The sequence below is a fragment of the Haemaphysalis longicornis genome, unplaced genomic scaffold (assembly GCF_048455015.1).
Source record: "Haemaphysalis longicornis isolate Haplotype H1 unplaced genomic scaffold, Haemaphysalis longicornis Haplotype H1 scaffold_19, whole genome shotgun sequence".
Classification (NCBI taxonomy): domain Eukaryota; kingdom Metazoa; phylum Arthropoda; class Arachnida; order Ixodida; family Ixodidae; genus Haemaphysalis; species Haemaphysalis longicornis.
In genome coordinates this window covers 641,734-661,476 of record NW_027526288.1, presented here as the reverse complement: position 1 = coordinate 661,476, position 19,743 = coordinate 641,734, and the positions used below count along the sequence as shown (strand labels likewise).

Here is a 19,743-nt window from a genome sequence, read left to right as displayed (position 1 = left end):
ATTAGCAGGTAATTTGTGTCCTTTTCATGTAGTTCTTTCCAGCAAGAAAAGCCGGCACAATAGAAGTACCGGTGAGCAACAAACGCAGGCCATTTGCGATCCATACGGATTTATGGGGGTCCTACGACGTCATAAAAGTTTACTGTCTAGTTCCTCGCCTTCACTCAATGTTCATTTTCCCGCTTTTGAGCGATAGAGTAAGATAAAAGAATGCTTAAGTGCTGCTTAACGCATACACGCTTGAACTAGGACAACTCAAGCGCAGTTAAACCACACGCGCCACAGACCTTGGAAACTGAATCGGCGTGAGTCGAATGAGTTGCGCCAAGACGGAAAAAAGTGCCACGCATACTTCTGCACCAGCGGCAGTAACACCAGCTTAGTGAAGCTTGACTAAGCATCAAGGCAGTTCTTTTCGGGAATTCTTCAAAAAGTGCTGGTAAGTTTAAAAGCAGCGCAGCCATAGGGATGAAAGAACTGAGGCTAACAAAACCGGTCATTTTCGTTTCTTTCGGCAAAGCCGCTGATGCTTAGTTACATTCGTCGACTGCTTGCACATTTACGCTCACAATATACTTCCAATATTAGTCTCTAGATAGACTTTGTTTTGTACAGTTTAACACCAGCGTCTTAGCCCAAGTTATGGACCTTGTTGCCCCGACACAAGCAAAATAGGTGAGTTCCAATTCTACGCCTGCAAAAAGGAAGCATGTTTGTTAAAAACTGGCCCCGTATTTGGTCGCATCGCTTTCAATACCGCCGAAATGCGATAGTCTTCGGCGGCTCTTGCCAAGTAACTCACTCACCTGTCTAATCTGCCCACCTCCCAAGCTCTTCCCCTCCTGCCCCGGTCCACCCACTGGAAAGAAGTTTGCGGAGTTCAACGTTTTGACGCTATCCAACTAACGGCGCGCCACTTGTTGGTACTGTTGGTATTTAGCGCTCGAGCCACGAGCGCGAGGTTTCGGCATCAGCCTGATTTGTATTTCGTAGGTAAACGTCGTTTTGGCTGGTGCAGCGGGCCCAAGAAGCCGGACGGACACAAGGCCTCCTGGAATGAGGACTCTTCCCCACGGCTGACAACTTTAGATACACGTTTATTACTCCTCCTCGTCCTCGTTTACAATGCGTTTCTTCAATTTGCTCTCGCAAAAATCGAGCACGCATGTCATTTGAGTAGGAAGAACACGGGAAACACAATTTCTCTATTGTCATTCTTCCTTAAATAGGCGTAATGCTATGATTCCGATGGACAGTGTTGACAAAATCGGAGCATCATGCTACATCCAGAAGACTGAAGATGACTCGCCGGTATAAACGGCCCGCTAAAATTCTTCGAACTTTGGTCTGGCGGCTGAATCGAGGGATGTAACTACAGACAGACAGACGGACAAAAATTTTCGCGTTTGAATAGTCCAAAAAGACCATTGTTTTTAAAATTCACCGTTCTTCAAATATTCAAAACGCTTAGTACTTCTGCACGGGCTGTGGGTCGTTGCGAGTGGAGTTGTTGCTGACACCCCTCCCCCCTCCAAACAAAAAGCGGTTGGCTATGCTCAATTTGACCCCTCATTTCGTTTTGGAGGGTTATCGCCCACAAAAGCCACAGTCTCTTCGGCCCTCACAGCTTAAGTAGTGAACCCGACTCGCCGCTCTATGTGCCCGAAAACAGCGACACGCCGATCGACGAACGCTTGCTGCGCACCCTTGCCTTACCGAACGGCGCAGCCGGCTCTCTACGGGCTGGCGACGAGAAACTGGACCTACCAGTTCGCCTCCTCGCTCCTGGTGTGGGCACGCGCACTCTCGTCAATCAGACGTGCGGGCGCAAGTTTTCTCTCTCTAGTTTCCCTTTCCGCTTGAATGACCGAAAAGCGGCCTCGTTCTCCGAAGAACCGGTGCTCCTTCTCGGGCCAGCCGAAAACCGCCGGTGAGATCATACGAGAACACCGTTACGGCTTCGGCGCCGCACAAGCTCCGCCAACGCGACGAAGACGAGGGCCAAAAAAGTAACATGTGAGTGCCTGCTATCAGCCTTGGACGGCCTGCGTCTTGGACGGCCTGCATCTTCAAGCCAGGAGGGCCTGCATTTTTAAGTCGCATTGGTTTTTAAAATTACGCGTAGCCGGAGTATTTGTAAACCGAAACGTGGGGAAAAAAGTGTGCAAAGAATCGTCCACGTTTGTTGATAGTTACAGGGTAATTGCTACTCTAAAAATTGCAACCAGGTTAAAAACCGGCGAGATAATACGCTTGTTTGACGGCAAGGTATAGAATGATTACTTGCTTAATCATAGAAGCACAAGTGTTGTGACGGATCTGTAGACTTGGGCACCGATGTAATTCGCGGGTGACCATTATTTGCGGATGACCAAGGAAAGCCCGGTTGCGAGAAAACATTGGCAGCCGATATTTCAGCGATACGCGTATCTGGATCTTTTGAAAGCAGCCTATATTACTCACACCGACACTAATTAATTCCTTACGGATACTGCATGGTTACTCAGCTAGTTGCTCGTTGTCTTCGGAAGCTTTATTTGATTCGATGACCTCTCTTCAATAGATTATGTGCATCTCGGTTGCCTACAAGAAACTCCTATATGAGCCCCTCTCTCGTGTAGTCACGATTCGTAGGAGTCTTTTTCTTTCTTCGCCAAGCCTGCAACAGTCCTTCTTGGCAATGTTCCGAGTCGGTACGACAATATAGCTGCCCCAAAGGGGATGAATATTCCAAAGACGGCAGAATTATCTTTGCCTCTTATTCAATCTGCCAAATCTATTCTTGCAGTGCCAAGGCTTTAATATACTGTAGCCCAAGTCCTAAGCAATTTGGCTGGCATTCTCAATCCACCGTGTTCATTATTGTGTGTATCTGCATGTTAGCGAAACATTACAAGTTGAGAATGTTTTTTCATGTTTATAGCTTACTCATCTACGTTTTAACTATTAAATTGCTGATGTATGACCATATCGCAACAATGTCACGTTTTCAAAAAAATTAAGTTCACAGTATAATGTTGGACCTCAGTGTCCACTACGTGAAAGACGTGGCATTTGGAGCCTCGACAAGCCTTCTTCACTGCGGAATTAATACATCCACGTTATTGCAGCAATTTAAACCTTTTTCCTTAGCAGACGCTTCTTGAACGCCGTAAATGTGTATATTACGCGTTCAGCAGCAGTAGCGCAAAAAGGTAAACAAGCAATCCGTATAGATTCAGTACTTCAGATCTAGTTAACGTCATGTGGAAAGTAGAATAAGCGCCACAACATTTACTAAAATTGTAAAAGCCTACATGCGTTTTTAGAGCACATTCGTTTCGATCTTACCTGAAGCAACTCTTTTGCCACTTATCGTCTCCTGCTGCCTTGTCGTAAGGTAATTTATTCGCAGCTGCTGCATTTCTATCAGGTTTTGTGGGGCTCTTAAGTCGTTCACATTAAATTAAACACTATTTAAGCAGAAATGTTCAGATATTCTACGATAAAGAAGAATCCCACGTTCCATCTGGGCGTCCATACGACTATACGCCTTTTTTACGTGTCCGAGATGGTAGACTGCCTAGTTTCAGCCATTGTCCTATCGTATTGTGGTAGCTTGACAGAGTCGACTTGTTAAGATGGGTAATAATAACGCCGTGGTTCATAATAAAACTGCATAAATAAAAGCTGGAGAAACCGTGAAAGCTCGACAGAACTGCACTCTCCAGCACATTATTTTAACAGGCATGGATATTTTGATAATGGAACTCTGTGTAACACGTGGACGCGCACCGCCACAAAATAACCAGAAATTCGTGCCTTCACTACTACCTCTGGCACGTTTTGGCATGCAAAACAGTGCTTTCTTATCTATTGCGCCTTATGTATATACGATATATCGCTTTGGTATAAGCCAAAACAACACTAACTCCCGTCCGTTTCATTCTGCCTCATAAAGAAGGCATTCGTAAGTTCACTCATGACCTTGTCGTTGCTTTTTGAGAGTAGACAACAAAACTTGGCGTAGTTTTCGTCTACAGTGGCAGGAAAATCATTCGTGAATGTTTTCTCATGTTCCGCTACACGTGAATCAACGCTCCGCTTGTCTGGCTAACATACGAATAACCAGATGAAACGCATATTCGGAGCATACAGCACCTCCGCGAGATGGGCAGAGCCCACGGTGTGGCAATGTGCCAATAATGGCAGTAACACCTACAGGTGACGAGCGGAATTTGAATAAAGGCGTACTAGCTGAGTCGGCGTCGGTGTATTAAAAAACCTTGTTCTGTCTGTATTCCCACTTTTGCGTTTACAATTCAGAGTAAGTAGGACCATCTTAAAACTCTTTCAAGTTACCTTTTAGGAAGCGGAATACCCATGTAGCCCTTTTCAGTGTTGAGATGAATAGCCCAAACCCAATATGCCTGGCCAAGTATAATAATCTCCCCTTGCAGAGTATTTTTAGCGAATCATAAAATGGACCGCTGGCGAGGAAACACGAACATGACAACTATTCGAGCAGAAAATTTACGATTGGGTGCTTGGGGTCTTTTGAATACATATTTAATCCTTCCGTGCTGCCCCACAAGGCAACACAAATACAGAAAGACCGGTTAAATGACGTGAGTGGTGTCAATCTTATACGCATTTTTGTAGCCTTCGTACTTCCTTACGGTGGGGTAGCTGAATACATCTCTTCGTAGATATAATCATGATAATCGATTCAAGGAAGCGACCCTTTCTCGGTGGATGCCCTCGCAATCCAGAAGAACTCGCAACTCGGGCGGCCACACAGGATAGCCCTGCACCATGGTCAAGGTCAAGGAGGGCGGTACAGCAAAATATACAAATCTGCGAGCGTAAGAGGATTACTATGGCGAAAAAAGATAAATTAGGCAACCCAAAAAGGGGGGTTTCCCCGTGCCGTGATTCGGAATTTAGATTGAGTGTAGCTTGTGAACCGCGTTGACCAAGGCGTAGGCATGAAAAGGCAGCTTAAGTTGCAGCCTTCCTCGATGTATCACGTCCAGGGGAAAACCGGATGAAATGACTCGCCGCCTTAGAAAGGAAGCGAAGCGTTTCGCGTTTTGTGATTCGTGGACGGCCGGTTTATTCTCAGTAATCACAATAACCTGTAGCTGCTGTTTTTCTTCGCGCATAATGCGCATAAGCCTTCCTCTTTCACTGGTTTAAAATATTTCTGTGCATTCTGCATATATCCTTTAAGCGAGACGGTGGACTTCGCGTAACATTATTCATGCATTTAGTGTCTGCGAAACCAAATACTGAAAAGTGAATAAGGCATAAAACCATTTTCATTTGCAGCGCCGCTTTGTAGCAGATCATTCGTGTCATGGCGTTGCCGTTTACGGGTTGAATCGCGAAATGTTATGAACGGCGGCATTAAAAAGAGCTATACCAAGAAAGTCCGCTGTAGGATACTAGAAAACTATTTGAGGTTGAGTAACAACTGTAGCTCTAACCGCGCGTAAAATGTTGCATCTCCAACAGGAGTCTGAGACTTCCACCGGAGAGGTGTGATTTATTCAAACTTACGTCACTCGATAGGCATTCTTCTCCAGGCCAAAACGCGTAAGGAAGGCGTCCCCTTTCGACTAATAATCACCGAGCGTGGAACATGGCAGCGTCACATCGGACGATTCTTGCAGACTTCCTTGTCCTTGCTCACTATCGAGGACCCTTTCCTTGTTCGAAGTCCAGTGGAAGTGTCTGAGTACTTGCAAGATCGGAGTCCTACAGAAGTGAGTGCTTTTTCTATCGACGTCAAGGACTTGTATTTTTCGTTGCCGCATGACGCGCTCATTGATGTTGTGGAAGAAGGCATAGATGGATATGGAGGTGTTCGGTTCCAGAACGCCACGGGGACGACCATAGGAAAGTTTCTGCAACTCCTGAGGTTCTATCCGGAGTCGTCTGTTATGGCTTTTCAAGGAGACTACTATGTCCAGAGCAAAGGCGTCTGCATTGGCGCTTGCCTTGCTCCGTTGCTCAGTGACCTTTTACTAGCGCGTTATGACAGGAGGCTTGAGGCGAACCTCGCAAGTAGTCAAGTTTAGCGGGTCTTCCGCTATGTTGATGATTTTTTGGTGATTTTCAAGTGTGCTTCATCTTTGGACAGCCAGCAACAAGTCCAGAGCATTGTGAGAATGTTTTCTTCAACGCTTGGGGGCTTCACGTTGACGACGGAGGAACCCTGTCATGATCGCCTCAGGTTTCTGGACGTAGAATTGACCCTGCATCCGGACCACGTCTGCTGGAAATATTGTCCCCGCTCGAAGAAGAATCTATTGCCCTTCACGTCGGCCCACTCAAAAATCGTAAAAAGAGGCATTGCCATCTCGGCACTCAGGAACGCCCTGATTAGGTCGTGCTCTCATCAAATGGGGGTCAGCTTTTCCGCGCAAGCTGAGAGGTTGACGAGGGCTGGTTTCCCTGAACATTTGTTGTTCAATGTATGTGAGACCCTCCTGAAGGAAATACGCAACCAAAACCCTGCAAAAGAACGCCAAGAGATCGACCGGAAGAAGTTGACAGTGATCCCCTACGTTCACGGTGTTTCCCACCGGCTAAAAAAGGCTGCAGCACGAGCCGGAGTGACCGCTGTGTTTAGTGCACCAAACAAACTAAGTGGGTTGTGCGCCAGAGTAAACGGGGAAGGAACTGGCACCAAGGTCTGCTTGAAGAACCACGCCCAGCGTTTCGTTGAATGCTCGTCTGGTGTGGTCTATGACATTCCGTTGTCATGTGGTAAATCATACACGGGCCAAACAGGGCGGTGTCTGAACGATAGGCTGCGAGAACACGCGAACACAGTGAAAAATAAAACTGGCAGTAATTTGGCTCTCCATTGTGCGGAGTGCGCAGATCGTAAATGTACTCCTCTTTTCGAGCAGACACGTGTGCTAAAAAAGTATAAAGGAAAAAGTGCCAGAGAAATCTACGAAGCACATGTCATCCACAAGCGGGGTGATTCGTCCGTCAGTAAGGCATCCATTGAATTGTTGGAAAAAGAACACAGATACCTTGACCAATGAAAGTTTTTCTCGCACATGCGCCTTGTATATCAGTTGATTGTTTGTCTCCCTTTCTCCTTTCTTTTCGTGTTTTCCGAGGGTATATATTCCGCCACGGCGAAATAAAACTCGTTGTTGTTAGTCAGCGCCCAGTCTTGTCACGTTCTTTGTCCCGTTTTAGCGCTGTTTTTCCATATTCAGTTATGTACCAACAAGCCCGCACCAACACACTTTTTACACTTCTCCAGCTCGAAAAGATAACCCTGCCACCGCATTGCAACTAATTGGCGATGTTTTCCGTAGCGTGGAAATAATTCAGCATGTCAGAAAACTGTTAGTGGAATGGTGACTTAGATGCGTAAGTTTCAATGTTAAATTGCCGCATTGTGTTAAATCTGAAATGCTTGCACTGCTTGAGCAGCATATGTTTCAGGCCGTATAATAATCTTATAGGTGGGCGATGTAGAAGACGCCGATTCCAAAAAGTTTCGGCGGCCGAAATATTTAATGAGTCTGCTATATTTACGCATTACCAGGTTCAGTTGGCAAAGAAAAGCGGCGTCTCAGATCCCTTTGTACAAAACCTGTCTATAAAATGTCCATTTGCAGCGAACTCAAGTTTTAGCTGCCTGATGTTCCAATCGGCCTTGAACGGAGGTATGCAGGGACAGGATGAGCCCATATGGTTCGCGGCCACCTGACGTTAGTCCTAACGTTCCGCTTTGAGGTTTAGCGTTGTCAACCAGTAATCGCAGCTTGAGTTACAATCAGTTTTATACGTTACCTAGCACAATTGCTACGCTAATGTTAACATCCGCTATTGTTGAGGCTATAAATTGCGAGGTATGCTAAGAACTTCCCAAGAATAGGTGACGGCGAAAGCCTATGTCGGACCATCAGTCGATCTGCTGTTGAATTTTCTGTAGACCATTTCGGCCTCGCTTGCCACCACTTGACCTTGTAAAGTAGCCTCCAAACCTGGTTCCACTCACTCGCCATCGCCTGGAGCCTTCTGCTTGTCCCTTTCGGTTGCTTCACCTCTGTGGGTAGTTCATGATTTCAAGGCGGCTCGAACTGCACGTGAGGCTGCGGCTTACTCTAGTCCGGCGCTGGTGCTTGCTTTTCCCGGCGCGCGCTCCCCCTCCCTCACCCATATACCTAAACTCTCGAGTTAGTATATGAGAAAGAATTGTAGCCCCACAACATGACTGGTTATGTTAATAGGCCTGTAGTGAGGAGAAAACGTTAGACCTCTATGGCTTTCACCCTAATTTAGGCCTACCAACACACACACTCCGATTGGTTGGCCAGTGAGCATGACAGCGCCGCCAGAAAATTACAATGGACTCAGCTTATTCCACTTGGTTGCGGCGTCAACATTCCAATCTACCATCCTAACATAGTCACTCGTGATGTCTGTCCCATGATGTTGATTTCTGCTGCATGAAAATCGGGGAAAATAATCCCCACCCAATTTGCCGTGATGTCCACATACCACGCCTTAATCCCCCTTACCTGCTCGGGAGGTCGGCCAGAGAGGTGACACCAGCCGCCAGAAGCTTATGACTGATAAACCGATTCACGCAGGTAGCGAGGACAAAATACCCGAGCAGGCATATGCTTCTACAACTCAACGTGAAATGGGGCTCAGGTATCCTTACATCATAAGAAAAAGCTCATTTCCCCCCTAAATTTCTTTCTAATCCTGAAGAAACGCATCCCTGTAATAAACACAAAGTTGCTCCGTTTTTCTAAATTAGTCTTGAATGTCGGGCGTTTGTTTTTTAATTGAGGGCTCTGCGCTTGTCACAACAAATAAAGCAGAGCCAAATGAGATATTTTTAACTGGAACTGCTATGACAAGATTTCTGAAAATCTCGCGAGCATTAGCGTTGGTGAAATATGTGCTAGGGTATGCAAATGAAAGCGCGGTGGTTTGTTATACGGCCCACATCACAGCTCTGAGTGCTACATTGCTGGATCCTGCAGCGCATAAAATACGCGTATTGTGCTGAACGTTAGTGTTGAATGTTAAAGTGGGCGACTGAGGCTTTTGATTCCACTTCGATACTTCAGCGCAGTGTGCTAAAAACTAGGAAACCAATTAGTCTCTTTTCCTGTGAACATATTGTTAACATAATTTTTAGACACACTTTTATTTTTCGCACAGGTAAGAGAAGTAAGGCTAGGCCTAACCGCTACGGAATTTTTACGGCATCCACAGTACCATTGGGGTGGAGGAAATATACTCATTTTCGTCAGTATCGATTTTGATCTGAAAGCAAATTGCACGTATAAAGCACATACAAAAGAAACATTCACATATGTACACATGATAATGGATGACATAACAAATTAGTCCGGGTAAGCAGAACAGAACATAAATAAAGGTGCGAGACTTGTGCGTTAAAATATCAAAAAAAGGAGCAACGCGTACTGTGGTAGGGTGTAAAATAGAAATATTTCTGAAATGAGAACATTTCCCTAGGGTTTTAAATCTGTTCGCAGTGCAGTTGAAGTTAATCATACCGCCGAATTTGCTTAAAATGTAAAATCAAACGCGACTAGTAAAATTCTAACTCCATGGCATCTTCAAGAAAGGAATGTCATGCCTATGCTTGGAAGTTCACTATGTTAACCACTAAAAAAAACGTTCACGCTTTGCAACGCTCACGACCAAGCTGTTGCGGAAGCGTTTCGACGCTAGCTTTAACGTCGTACGGCCATGGTCATTATGTAACACGCCGACAAGGGGGAAAGAAAAGAAAGACAAATTTTCCTCGATAGATAACGATCCCGCGTTCTCGTAACATCGGCCACGCGTTGACGACAGGAAAATTGAGTCGGCGTGGCCGCGAGAAGGTGACCCAGAAAGTGCACTGAAAGCCAGTTCCCCGACGGGCAGTTCAGTGAACGGCGAGTCGTTTCGCCAGCCTATTGAGTGGCCGTTGAAGGAGTCCGTATTTTGAAAGCGTACGCGATTGACGAGCCATAACTGCAACAACTGAATTGATTGAATTTAGGGTTTAACGTACCGACGCAACGCAGGCGATGAGGCGCGGCGTAGTGGAGGGCTGCGGATTAATTTTGACCACCTGGGGATCTTTAACGTGCGCCGAAATCTCGTACACGCGGGCGTTTTTGCGTTTCGCCTCCATCAGAAAAGCGGCCGCCGCGGCCGGGAATCGAACCCGCCACCTCGTGCTCAGCAGCGCAACGCCTTAGCCACTGAGCCACCGCAGCGGGTAACTGAAACAATAAATTTCAGACTTAAAAGGAATGTACTAAACCAAAGTGCTTTGTATGACAAGCTTCAGTGTGTTTTTTTTTAATTCCCGAAAAAAAAAAAAAAAAACACTTGATACACCCAGAACCATCGGCAACAGCCGCCCTGTAGATTGCTGGAGCAGAAATATTGAAAAAAAAGAGAGAATTTATGTAATCGTCAGCCATAGAGTCAAAAGCGCGTTCTGAATACGCATTTCTAGTTGTGCGAGGAGAAGGTGGGGGGCGGGGGCTTCCTTTTTGAAAAAGATGTAGGGTTATCCCGAAAAAAATATGCATGTGTGCACAATGCAGGTCAGGATGCATCGTCCCCGGATATTTAAAAAGCACTCTCTAGGTTTGTGAGAAGAGTGATGTACTTGTGACCGTTTTGAAAGAAATTTGTAAATGAATAAACATTATACTCGTCTAGACGTATAGAGCTGGCACTCAAGAAACATTGACATCACTAAAGGGAGTGCGTCGATCTCTCCAAGTGCGAAGTTCTACGCCGCTATAACTGGGACCTTATAGTAGGAAATCAAGTGTCGCAAGGCGAATCCGGGCGAAGCGACCCTTTTCTCGAAGCATTTTCGGACACAGGTGCGTAGCATTGCGGCAAATTTGAAAATTTCGTCGTGGAAAATTCACAAATATACTTTTTCGCTCGTGCACATTTCCCCGGCCTTTATTGAGCAAAGTTTGCTCTGTCGTGCAAGATAGCTTCTCAATCTTATTTGCACGGGAGATTTAAGTGCAACTTTTTGAATTGGTGCTGTCCGATGGACAGTTTCTTAGCGTATAGAAATCAGACACAAGAAAAAAAATGGTCCTACTTCTTTCTTTTTTTTTTCGACATACAGCAGAAATATAACGTTCACGGACGCTATAAGTGCACCCGCCACGGTGCTTATTTGCCCACGAGATAATGGTTAGGGCCGCAGGTCTCTTGAACTCGGCACTATAATGCAAAGCAACAACAAGAAAAAAATCGCTACATTAGCGACAAATTATTCCTCCTGTTATCACCTAAATGAATAAAACAATCAACATTTCATATAATTTTTAAAAATTGTTTCTTGTAAACCGCTTAGAAAACCAATTCACATTATAAGTTGTGAGGTTGAGTTGTGTGTTGAATTTACGCTAACTTAAAGAAGAACGAGCACGAAGCAGTAGGTTTAGAAAGGTAGCGCAAGTATCCCGGTGTACAGGCAGTAAACGTTTCCCAAAAAGATGACCGAGAAAGCTGAATGTGTACAATGCCACGTATATTGCGTCTGGCCTCTATCCATTCGCGACATTAAAAAACTTCGGGATGGCGAGCCGACAAGCACCTTTTCTACGAACAACGGCACCAACCGCGGCCGCTCTGTTTGACGGCGCTGCTGTTGCAATTGCTTTTTACTTTACATATTCGGTCGCTTTCTCGACATTTCATATCAAGATTTGGCTCTCAGGCGTGCGGATGCGAGTAATTCTTCCCTTTTCGGGTGGCTTAATGAAGCGCTTGTTGACCTGCATTTTGCCGTACATTGGACCTATGTGTTGCTTTGAATGAAACTGTCGAATTGTGTACGTACGTTTCATAGACGTTTTTCGTTACCACCCCAAGCCACTCCCACTTTTATTGTCATCTCAGCAGCGTCATGATCATATGAAGACCGTTCTGGAAGCATCATTGCTAGACGCTACCTCTTCAAGAGGATTCTTTTTCCGGGCAGTCCGCAGTAGCTGAACTCTGCTGTATATAGAAAGTATGATATTCGGAGGAGAAGCCAGGTGATTACGCCTCGATAGCACTGCTTATAAGAGCGACCCAGATGAGATTATAACGAATATGCAAAGAGCAATATATTCGTGTTGCATATGATATACATGCAAATATTCATCAAGAGTGAGTTGTGGGTTTAACAAGCCGACGCTACACAGGCGATGAGGCGCGCTGTATTGGAAGGCTCCGGATTAAGTTTGACCACCTAGGGATCCTAAAGTTGCACCGAAATCTAGAATACACAGGCGTTTTCGCTTTTAGCCTCCATTAGAAAAGCGACCACCGCGGTTCGGAATCTATCCCACGTCCGTGGGCTTGCTTCTGCTCAACTCCTTAACCACGGAGCCACAGTGGTAACGAAAATATACGTATGTATGTATGTATGTATGTATGTATGTATGTATGTATGGATGTATGCACGTATGTATATATATATATATATATATATATATATATATATATATATATATATATATATATATATATATATATATATATATGCACACACACACTCGCGCAAGCAGCAAGCATGTGTGGGTGTGGGTGTGGGTGTGCGCTTGATAAACCGTGACCATGCTATCTATGGTAATACTTGTAAACCATATCTTTGGGGATTATTCATATAACACTAGCAGGCCGGCAACCAAAGAACCAAGAGCGTCTGTTATTTTGCTTGGGTTCTTCAGTGATGCCCGTCATCTCGGGTGTCTCTAAGGTGAGACATACTTGAAGAAGTGTTTGCCATTCTTACTACACATGAATATTTAACTATACTGCGTGTGATATCTAGCAACCGACTGTACGCCGTAAATTTTTTAACATTCGCCTCTTGACGGAAGCAGGTTTTTTGGCACCAGCAAACTTCCTGCTTTAAACCCTATATTTTCGTTTTGATTAGTAATTTTGGGACTGTGAGGAAGGTCCTGTTTCATCCATATAAAAATACAACCACGTTTTCTAGACAGAGAGCTTGTATTATTCTGGTTGTTTTTCCATGTATCCAGTTCGAAGTAGCTGACCAGAAAGGTGTATAACTACGATGCGCGCCTCAGGCAACTTGGGTATAACACCTCCCGTACAAGTTGTACCTGTTCGGGGGCTACATCACTGAAAAAATAAAATACTCTGTTATTATCAGCGGCGAATCGCGGTCAAGCACCTCATAAGACTCACCTGACCTGAAACAAGACAGTCTGGAACTAAACGGGAGCAGTCGCTCGATCAGCGCTTGGAGACGAAAGGGTTATCGAAACTATACCCGTTAAAGAATATAGGTCAGGTTCGACTGTAACTTGAAGTGGGTGCTAGGGCCGTGCGATGGTTCTTGTTTCTTGTGCACGTGTCGAAGAACGTTAGTAGGTCGTAGCGTCGTGCTCGGTGCCGCCTTTCATAAGTTGGAGGCCCACGTGTGCGGCGAAACTAAAAAAATGGAAGGCTCTTCGAAACAGCAAAAGCCGGTTCGTAGCACAAAAGAAGAATCTCGAATAAAACAGATACACAAAAAACATTGAAATACGAGCTATTTTTGGCACGGATTTGGTTTTTGTGTCAATGTAAAGTTTTAAACTCACGCTGATTTTGAACACACAGTGTGCTTAATTTTAGCTCCAACGGGATGTCACGAAAAATCCGAGTCGAGTGGCTATTACGTTTTATATTGACTCATTCCTTGAAATGGCTTAGTTAACACACAAACTAGAAAATGATAATGAAGGAACATGTGGCGAATGAATTGCAAATGTTAAGCATCTCAAGTGTTGACCATAAACCAAGACGGAACTTTGCGGTAATATGTTGTTCGCCCTATGCAACTGCAACACTATGGCTGCGTACAGTTCAAAAATAAATGTAACTCTGTACGTTTGCACAATCATCCACCAGTCAATATGTTAAGAGTAGGAAGAGGAAATCCCTCGATCGCCTTGCTCTGTTCACTGCCACACCTAAAACTGCTAGCTAGTAGCTATCGCTGAGCCCAATTATTGCAGTATATAAAGTATAAAGAATATATAATATAAAGTATAAAGTATAAATAATATATACACAAAATATAAAGAATATGTGATTGTTTTTTTATATATTGAAAACAGCACGCGAACTGTACAGATTGGGGCCTACTTTAAGTTGTGAAAAGTTAAAATTTGTATTAGTTACCGATGAACTTCGTGAGGGTATGACACATGGTAGATCTTGGTTTGCGGGTATACCCACCTAATAGTGCCCGGACTAATTTGACTTCATTTTGTGTACTTTAACAGCACAAGTGTGTTTTTACTCACCATACTTTGGTGGTATACACTGGTTTAAGTAGCATTATTCGACGGAGACTTCTCGAAAAAGAATTCTGCAAAACTATGTCACCACCCCCCCCCCCCCCACCCCACCCCGAAAGCATAATTTATCGCTAGTTTCATGCGCACCGGTTGCGGTCAATCATTTTTGACCTCCGAAACATTCAGGTTCAGGTTTCTCTTCTTTTGGGGCCGTATAACTTGTGCAGGAACTCCTTGGCGGTGTGCTGCTGTTTGCTGCTGGTCGGCGGCGGTCTCGTCCACGGCGCTCCGCAAAAGCCTGCGACAAGCTCTTCTTCGACTACAGAGGCTACCGGAAATGCGGAGGAGGTGTACGGCTGCATGTGCGTCCCCAAGGACGAATGCAAAGACGACACCGTCGACTCCAAGGACAAACCGCCAGTGGTAAGAAGAGGCGAAGTGTTTGCCTAGCTAAAATAGAGAAAAAAAACCTCCATCCATATTTCAAGGAAAGACAAACATGAAAGGGTAAATCCCTGCGGAACTAAAGTGTAGCAGAACGTTTGCTTAGCTAACACGCACAGAACGACAAAATGCCGTGCACATTCAAAAAGGAGCATAATATTAACGGGGGTGTCCTTTGTGAAAAAAAAAACTGTTTTTGCTATATCTGGACGCACTTTCTGGCGCTCTACTCGCAATAAATCAATCAATCAATCAATCAATCAATCAATCAATCAATCAATCAATCAATCAATCAATCAATCAATCAATCAATCAATCAATCAATCAATCTCCAAATCTTGGGTGAAACCAGCGCAAACGTTCAGCGCGATGAAACCAGCCGCTGTCCTTGTGTTCCAATTCATTTGTCTTTGTTTAGGTTCCCGCTGGTTTCATCCAAGAATGTCTCTCCCACTAGCCCAGCTTGCAACCCTCCTCCAAATTTTGTCGCACGTATTAAGACTAGCTTTGGGGGGCTTGTTTATGCTATCATTCCTATAATTCAGTCTTTTTCGTTAAAATGACTGACTTCAATTGTAATAGCTTCACTAACATGCCTCGCAATGTGTTGTTAAATAAATTGCGGCTCAAACAATACTTCAAAAACGTGTCACTTGAGCAGGAGAAAGATAATGGTTTTTAATGTAAAAAAAAAACATTGAAGGACTCTGGTACTGGTGAGGTTAGCCTGGCAAAGGCGTCTAGCTTAATACACCAGATCTATGAGGACACACGAAATTGATGAAGTAATTATGATTACTACGATGACGATGACGTGCTGACCAATGAAGCTTTATTTAGTGAGGCTGATCAAGTTCTCTTCTTCGCAGGAAAGTGAATAGAGCTTTTGTCTCTCGGGATTGTCGTCCAGAGTTAGACGAGGGGCCTAACACGCGACTTAGTGTTAGTATTCATGAAAGCTGATGGCCGGAGGACAATAGGAGAAAGGTCCTGCTACGGTATACCGCGCACCGTCACATATACCTGGGTTCTTGATTTATTTACTGAAGATGCCCCCACGACCCCAGGAGCATTATAGAGTGAACTCAGTTATAGCATTGTAAACCGAAACATGAATACATGCTATGTACAGAAGACAGCGGCAGATTCGATTGACTGATTGTAGGGTTTAACGCGCCGACGCAACGCAGGCGATGAGGCGCGCCGTAGTGGAGGGCTCCGGATTAATTTTGACCACCTGGGGATCTTTATCGTGCGCCGAAATCTCGTACACACGGGCGTTTTTGCTTTTCGCCTCCATCAGAAAAGCGGCCGCCGCGGCCGGGAAGCGAACCAGCGGCAGATTCACTTCACCATCTAGAAGTTTTCACACACCGTGCAGACGGGAATTGGGAGGGTGACATGAACAAGATGTAGAGCCCAAGCAACGAACGTTTCAAATTCTTCTTTGTGATCGTTCAGCAGAACGTCTTAGTCGTTTTCTCACGGCTGTCAAAATTGTGAATGTTATTACAGTACTTGACGACGCCCGTCTTCCTTATCGCAACGCAAACTGCTTGCCGCCTAGTTTCATTACGAGCACCATATCAGCGCCACTGAGACTACATAGAACTGACTATTGCTTGTGTTGTGAGGACAACTGGACTTTTCTCGCCAGGCATGCAAAGCTACATCCACAGCTTGTTTTTCTTCTTACCTCTTTGTTTTGCTGCCGACTCTTTCGCCCTACTTTTTGCAGGGCATTCATTTCCTCGTCCCATTTTTTTCAGAATGACATGTAAGTGACTCACGGTAGCAGAAACCTCCTTTTTTCTAATAACGAAACGCTTCTTTGTTTCTACTATTAGGATCCGTTATAGGTGCGCTTGTAGGGAAAGGTACTGGAGACCAAACAACTGTCCCGTTAGCATATAGCATCACTATCATATCCAACTTTGAGAATAAATATGCGCGGTGCATATTTCTTACTCCCCTGTTCAAGGTTTCGCTAGGTCAAATAAACCCTTTCTTGCTTTGCTGTTCCCGGAAATTTATCTCTTCACAAGAAATAAAAATGTATTATTGGTTGTCAATCCTTTCCTCAATTGGACTCATAAAGTTACCAAATCAGTGTCTTGCGGCTCAAAACGGCTCGCAGAGATTTCCAGAACACGGGATTCACTTTTACGAAAACAACATAAAGATGACAGGAATTGAATTGCTAGCGGATTACTGCTTACAATGCCAGATCGAAGTTTATTTCATGCTGTAAGTATACAAGTGAAAAATGTTTCACCGTAAGTTTACGTTGATTTCTGTTTGCCGGCGTCCCTTTAATCAGATAGCATTTACGCTGATGCCCGACGTTTTGCTGTAACTATAACGGTGGCGACTCCAGTGCGCCACTTGCAACATCCCTCTTCAACGACTACAAATCGCATGCCCCAACCAACCGGTGTACTTCTGTAGCAATTGAAAACTGCAACCTGAAACTATTAAAATTGCAGCCTGTAGCAACTACCTGTAACAAATTAAAATAGCAAAGGGGGAGTTCCATCTTTGAACCAGTATTTATGGACGGTTTTAAACTACGCGATTACCCATTGCTTACTTTTAGAGAAGCCTGATTGTTAAAGCGTCAAAATCGCAGTTCTCGTAGCAACCGAGAAATCCCCGGCTGCCAATCGAAATGCAGTGTTCACCTCCCGATATACCTCCAATTCTTAACTAACAAGTTTGGTTCTGCAGTTCTGGTTTTAGTTGAGCAACTTCTGTTTGGAGGGCCATGTTCCGTGTTCAGTGAATGCACGACATGTTCTCTGTTCATTGTACGTGCAGGTGTCAGGGGGAGGCAGCTGCGGTCCGGAGCAGGTGTGCTGCTTCCACCTAATAGTTCGCACGGAGAAGACCGTGGAGACGCACTCCTACATCTTCCCGCAACCAGAAGTACAAACCGCACTGGCGCAGAAGGGCGAGTTTCCTTGGCAGGTATGTGGTTTCCACCTTCCTCCCTCAGCGGTCGTACTCGGGCCATTCACTGGAAACTCGTACTGCCTTATCAGAAGTAGCAAACTTGAAACGATACTTTCTGGTAGTCATTAGATTGCTTCAGGATGGTCGCGCAAACCCGCAAGAGGGCATTCCGCTTTTGAGGAAACTACACATTTCACTGGGCCGGCCGGCCCTTTTAGCAGATGTGGAAGACTTCACGGGGGACCAAAAAATAAATTAAAGTTAATAATTTTAAGCTCTAAATACACGTCTTTGTTCAGAAAATATGCTCAGGTGCAGCAGAAGGATCAAACATAACACGTGCATCTCTCTGTTTTATAGACAGAAAAGTTCTTATTTCATTGGTTATATTCACTCCAGTATCTTCTAAAAAATGATCCCGGTAATTTATCTTACCTTTTAAAGCATTTCTCCCACCGTAGGTCAAGAAATAAACTTCTCACTAAGAATTATAAAAGCCAGATGAGACTTGCTGATAATTTTATATATTTGTCAATGGCCGACCTATTTTTTTCGGACTTCAAAAATTCGGACTTGCGGGAAATTTCGAAATTTCCCGAGGAACCACCAGTTGCCCCACAGGAGTAAAGACTCGCGTATTTTTGAGACTGCTCTTTTATGCATAATATTTTTCGCTCCCCTCCAGTTCCAAAAAATAGGTCAGCTTCTCCCGTATAGCCCTGCGCCACAACAGTACCATTATATTTTTGAAAAGAAACGCTGTATGAACCTCTGAAGTTAGAAAGCGCAGAACACTGGTTAGTGGAACGAAGAGGTAAACAATATATGAAAAGACAATCCCAATGGCGCTTTTTACATACATCCAGAAAACGGAGGAAAAACGGGACAACATTTTTGCATTTTCAATTCTTGCGCACATTTACGGCAGGAATTTTGGGCGATAATAAATAATAGGCTTGATCCATCCTTTGTGAAATAAGAATTTCGGGCTCTCTCGGGAAACACGAAGTTTGGCTGAAATCCGTTTGTTGTTTTGTTCTGATAAAGAGAATGCGGTATTTTAGTCTTTGCTCAAATTTTGAGGCGAACCAACAAGCAAAATGTTTAATAAAATGCAACATTGTAGCTGTATGAAAAAATATAAATTTACTTGAAGAGCCGGGTTTCCTGTTCATTTTGCAAACTAAGCACAGCTGAGATGCTATAGTTTAATTTCACTGTCGAGGGTAGCGAACGTACTTTCCGTGACACGCATTCCGGCAATTGTATTTCTCAAAGTAAACTTGCTACAAAGTTTCTGAATAAGAGAATGTGCACAGACGCTTATGGATTTATAAATAATAAGCAAGGCAGTTGGAGCATCAAGCTCTGTTTCTAGCCAGCTTTGCATTTCCTTCCTAACTGTGTATGTTTGTTTTCAGTAATTCTGTTACTTTTTTCTCTCCAGGCGATGCTGTTTTCAACCGAAGAAGAATTCCTATGCTCCGGTGTCATCGTTGGACCAAAGACAGTTTTAAGCACAGCTGACTGCGTGCACAAATTCCAGTAAGCGCTTACTTTTCTTTGATAAAAATTTTTAGGCGTGCATTTGCTTTAGTTCAGAGAATATTTGGTACTCCTTATATGCTTCGCTGATTGACAGCCCTTGTTTGTAGTCAATTGAACAAATTAGGTTGATATAGTATAGCGACCTTGTACTCTCAAAAATCGAAATGAGTGAGAGGCGAAACAAATCGTCGTTGATTTTAGGGCGCCAACATCATCAGAAAGTTGTTGGAGGCTGGTAGCAGTAGGTTACATATTGTTATGCGAAAATCGACTTATAAAGCAAGTGTACCGCTAAATTTGAGACAGCTAATTTTTTTTTTTCTGATGACCACTTGACCCATTGCAGCCGACGTACTTTCATTCGAATTGTAAACAGTGTCTTACAGCTGAAAATTTCACCCTTAGCTAAAGCGTTTGTCAATGTGCTCGCAGAAAGGCACACTAGGCCTAGATGGACCCATTGTATGAA

General features: G+C 44.3%; 1 protein-coding gene across 1 annotated transcript in view; it reads left to right on the top strand.

Moving 5' to 3' along the window:
* Nucleotides 1–1,848: 1,848 nt before the first annotated feature.
* Nucleotides 1,849–19,743, top strand: part of LOC144166765 (kallikrein-4-like) — a 32,886-nt gene continuing 14,991 nt past the window's right edge. Inside the window, exons 1-4 of the mRNA XM_077696251.1 lie at nucleotides 1,849–2,016; nucleotides 14,558–14,753; nucleotides 17,592–17,741; nucleotides 19,174–19,271. Of these exons, the coding sequence (XP_077552377.1) occupies nucleotides 2,015–2,016; nucleotides 14,558–14,753; nucleotides 17,592–17,741; nucleotides 19,174–19,271 (446 nt within the window). The 5' untranslated portion in view covers nucleotides 1,849–2,014. The remainder of the gene's footprint in view (nucleotides 2,017–14,557; nucleotides 14,754–17,591; nucleotides 17,742–19,173; nucleotides 19,272–19,743) is intronic.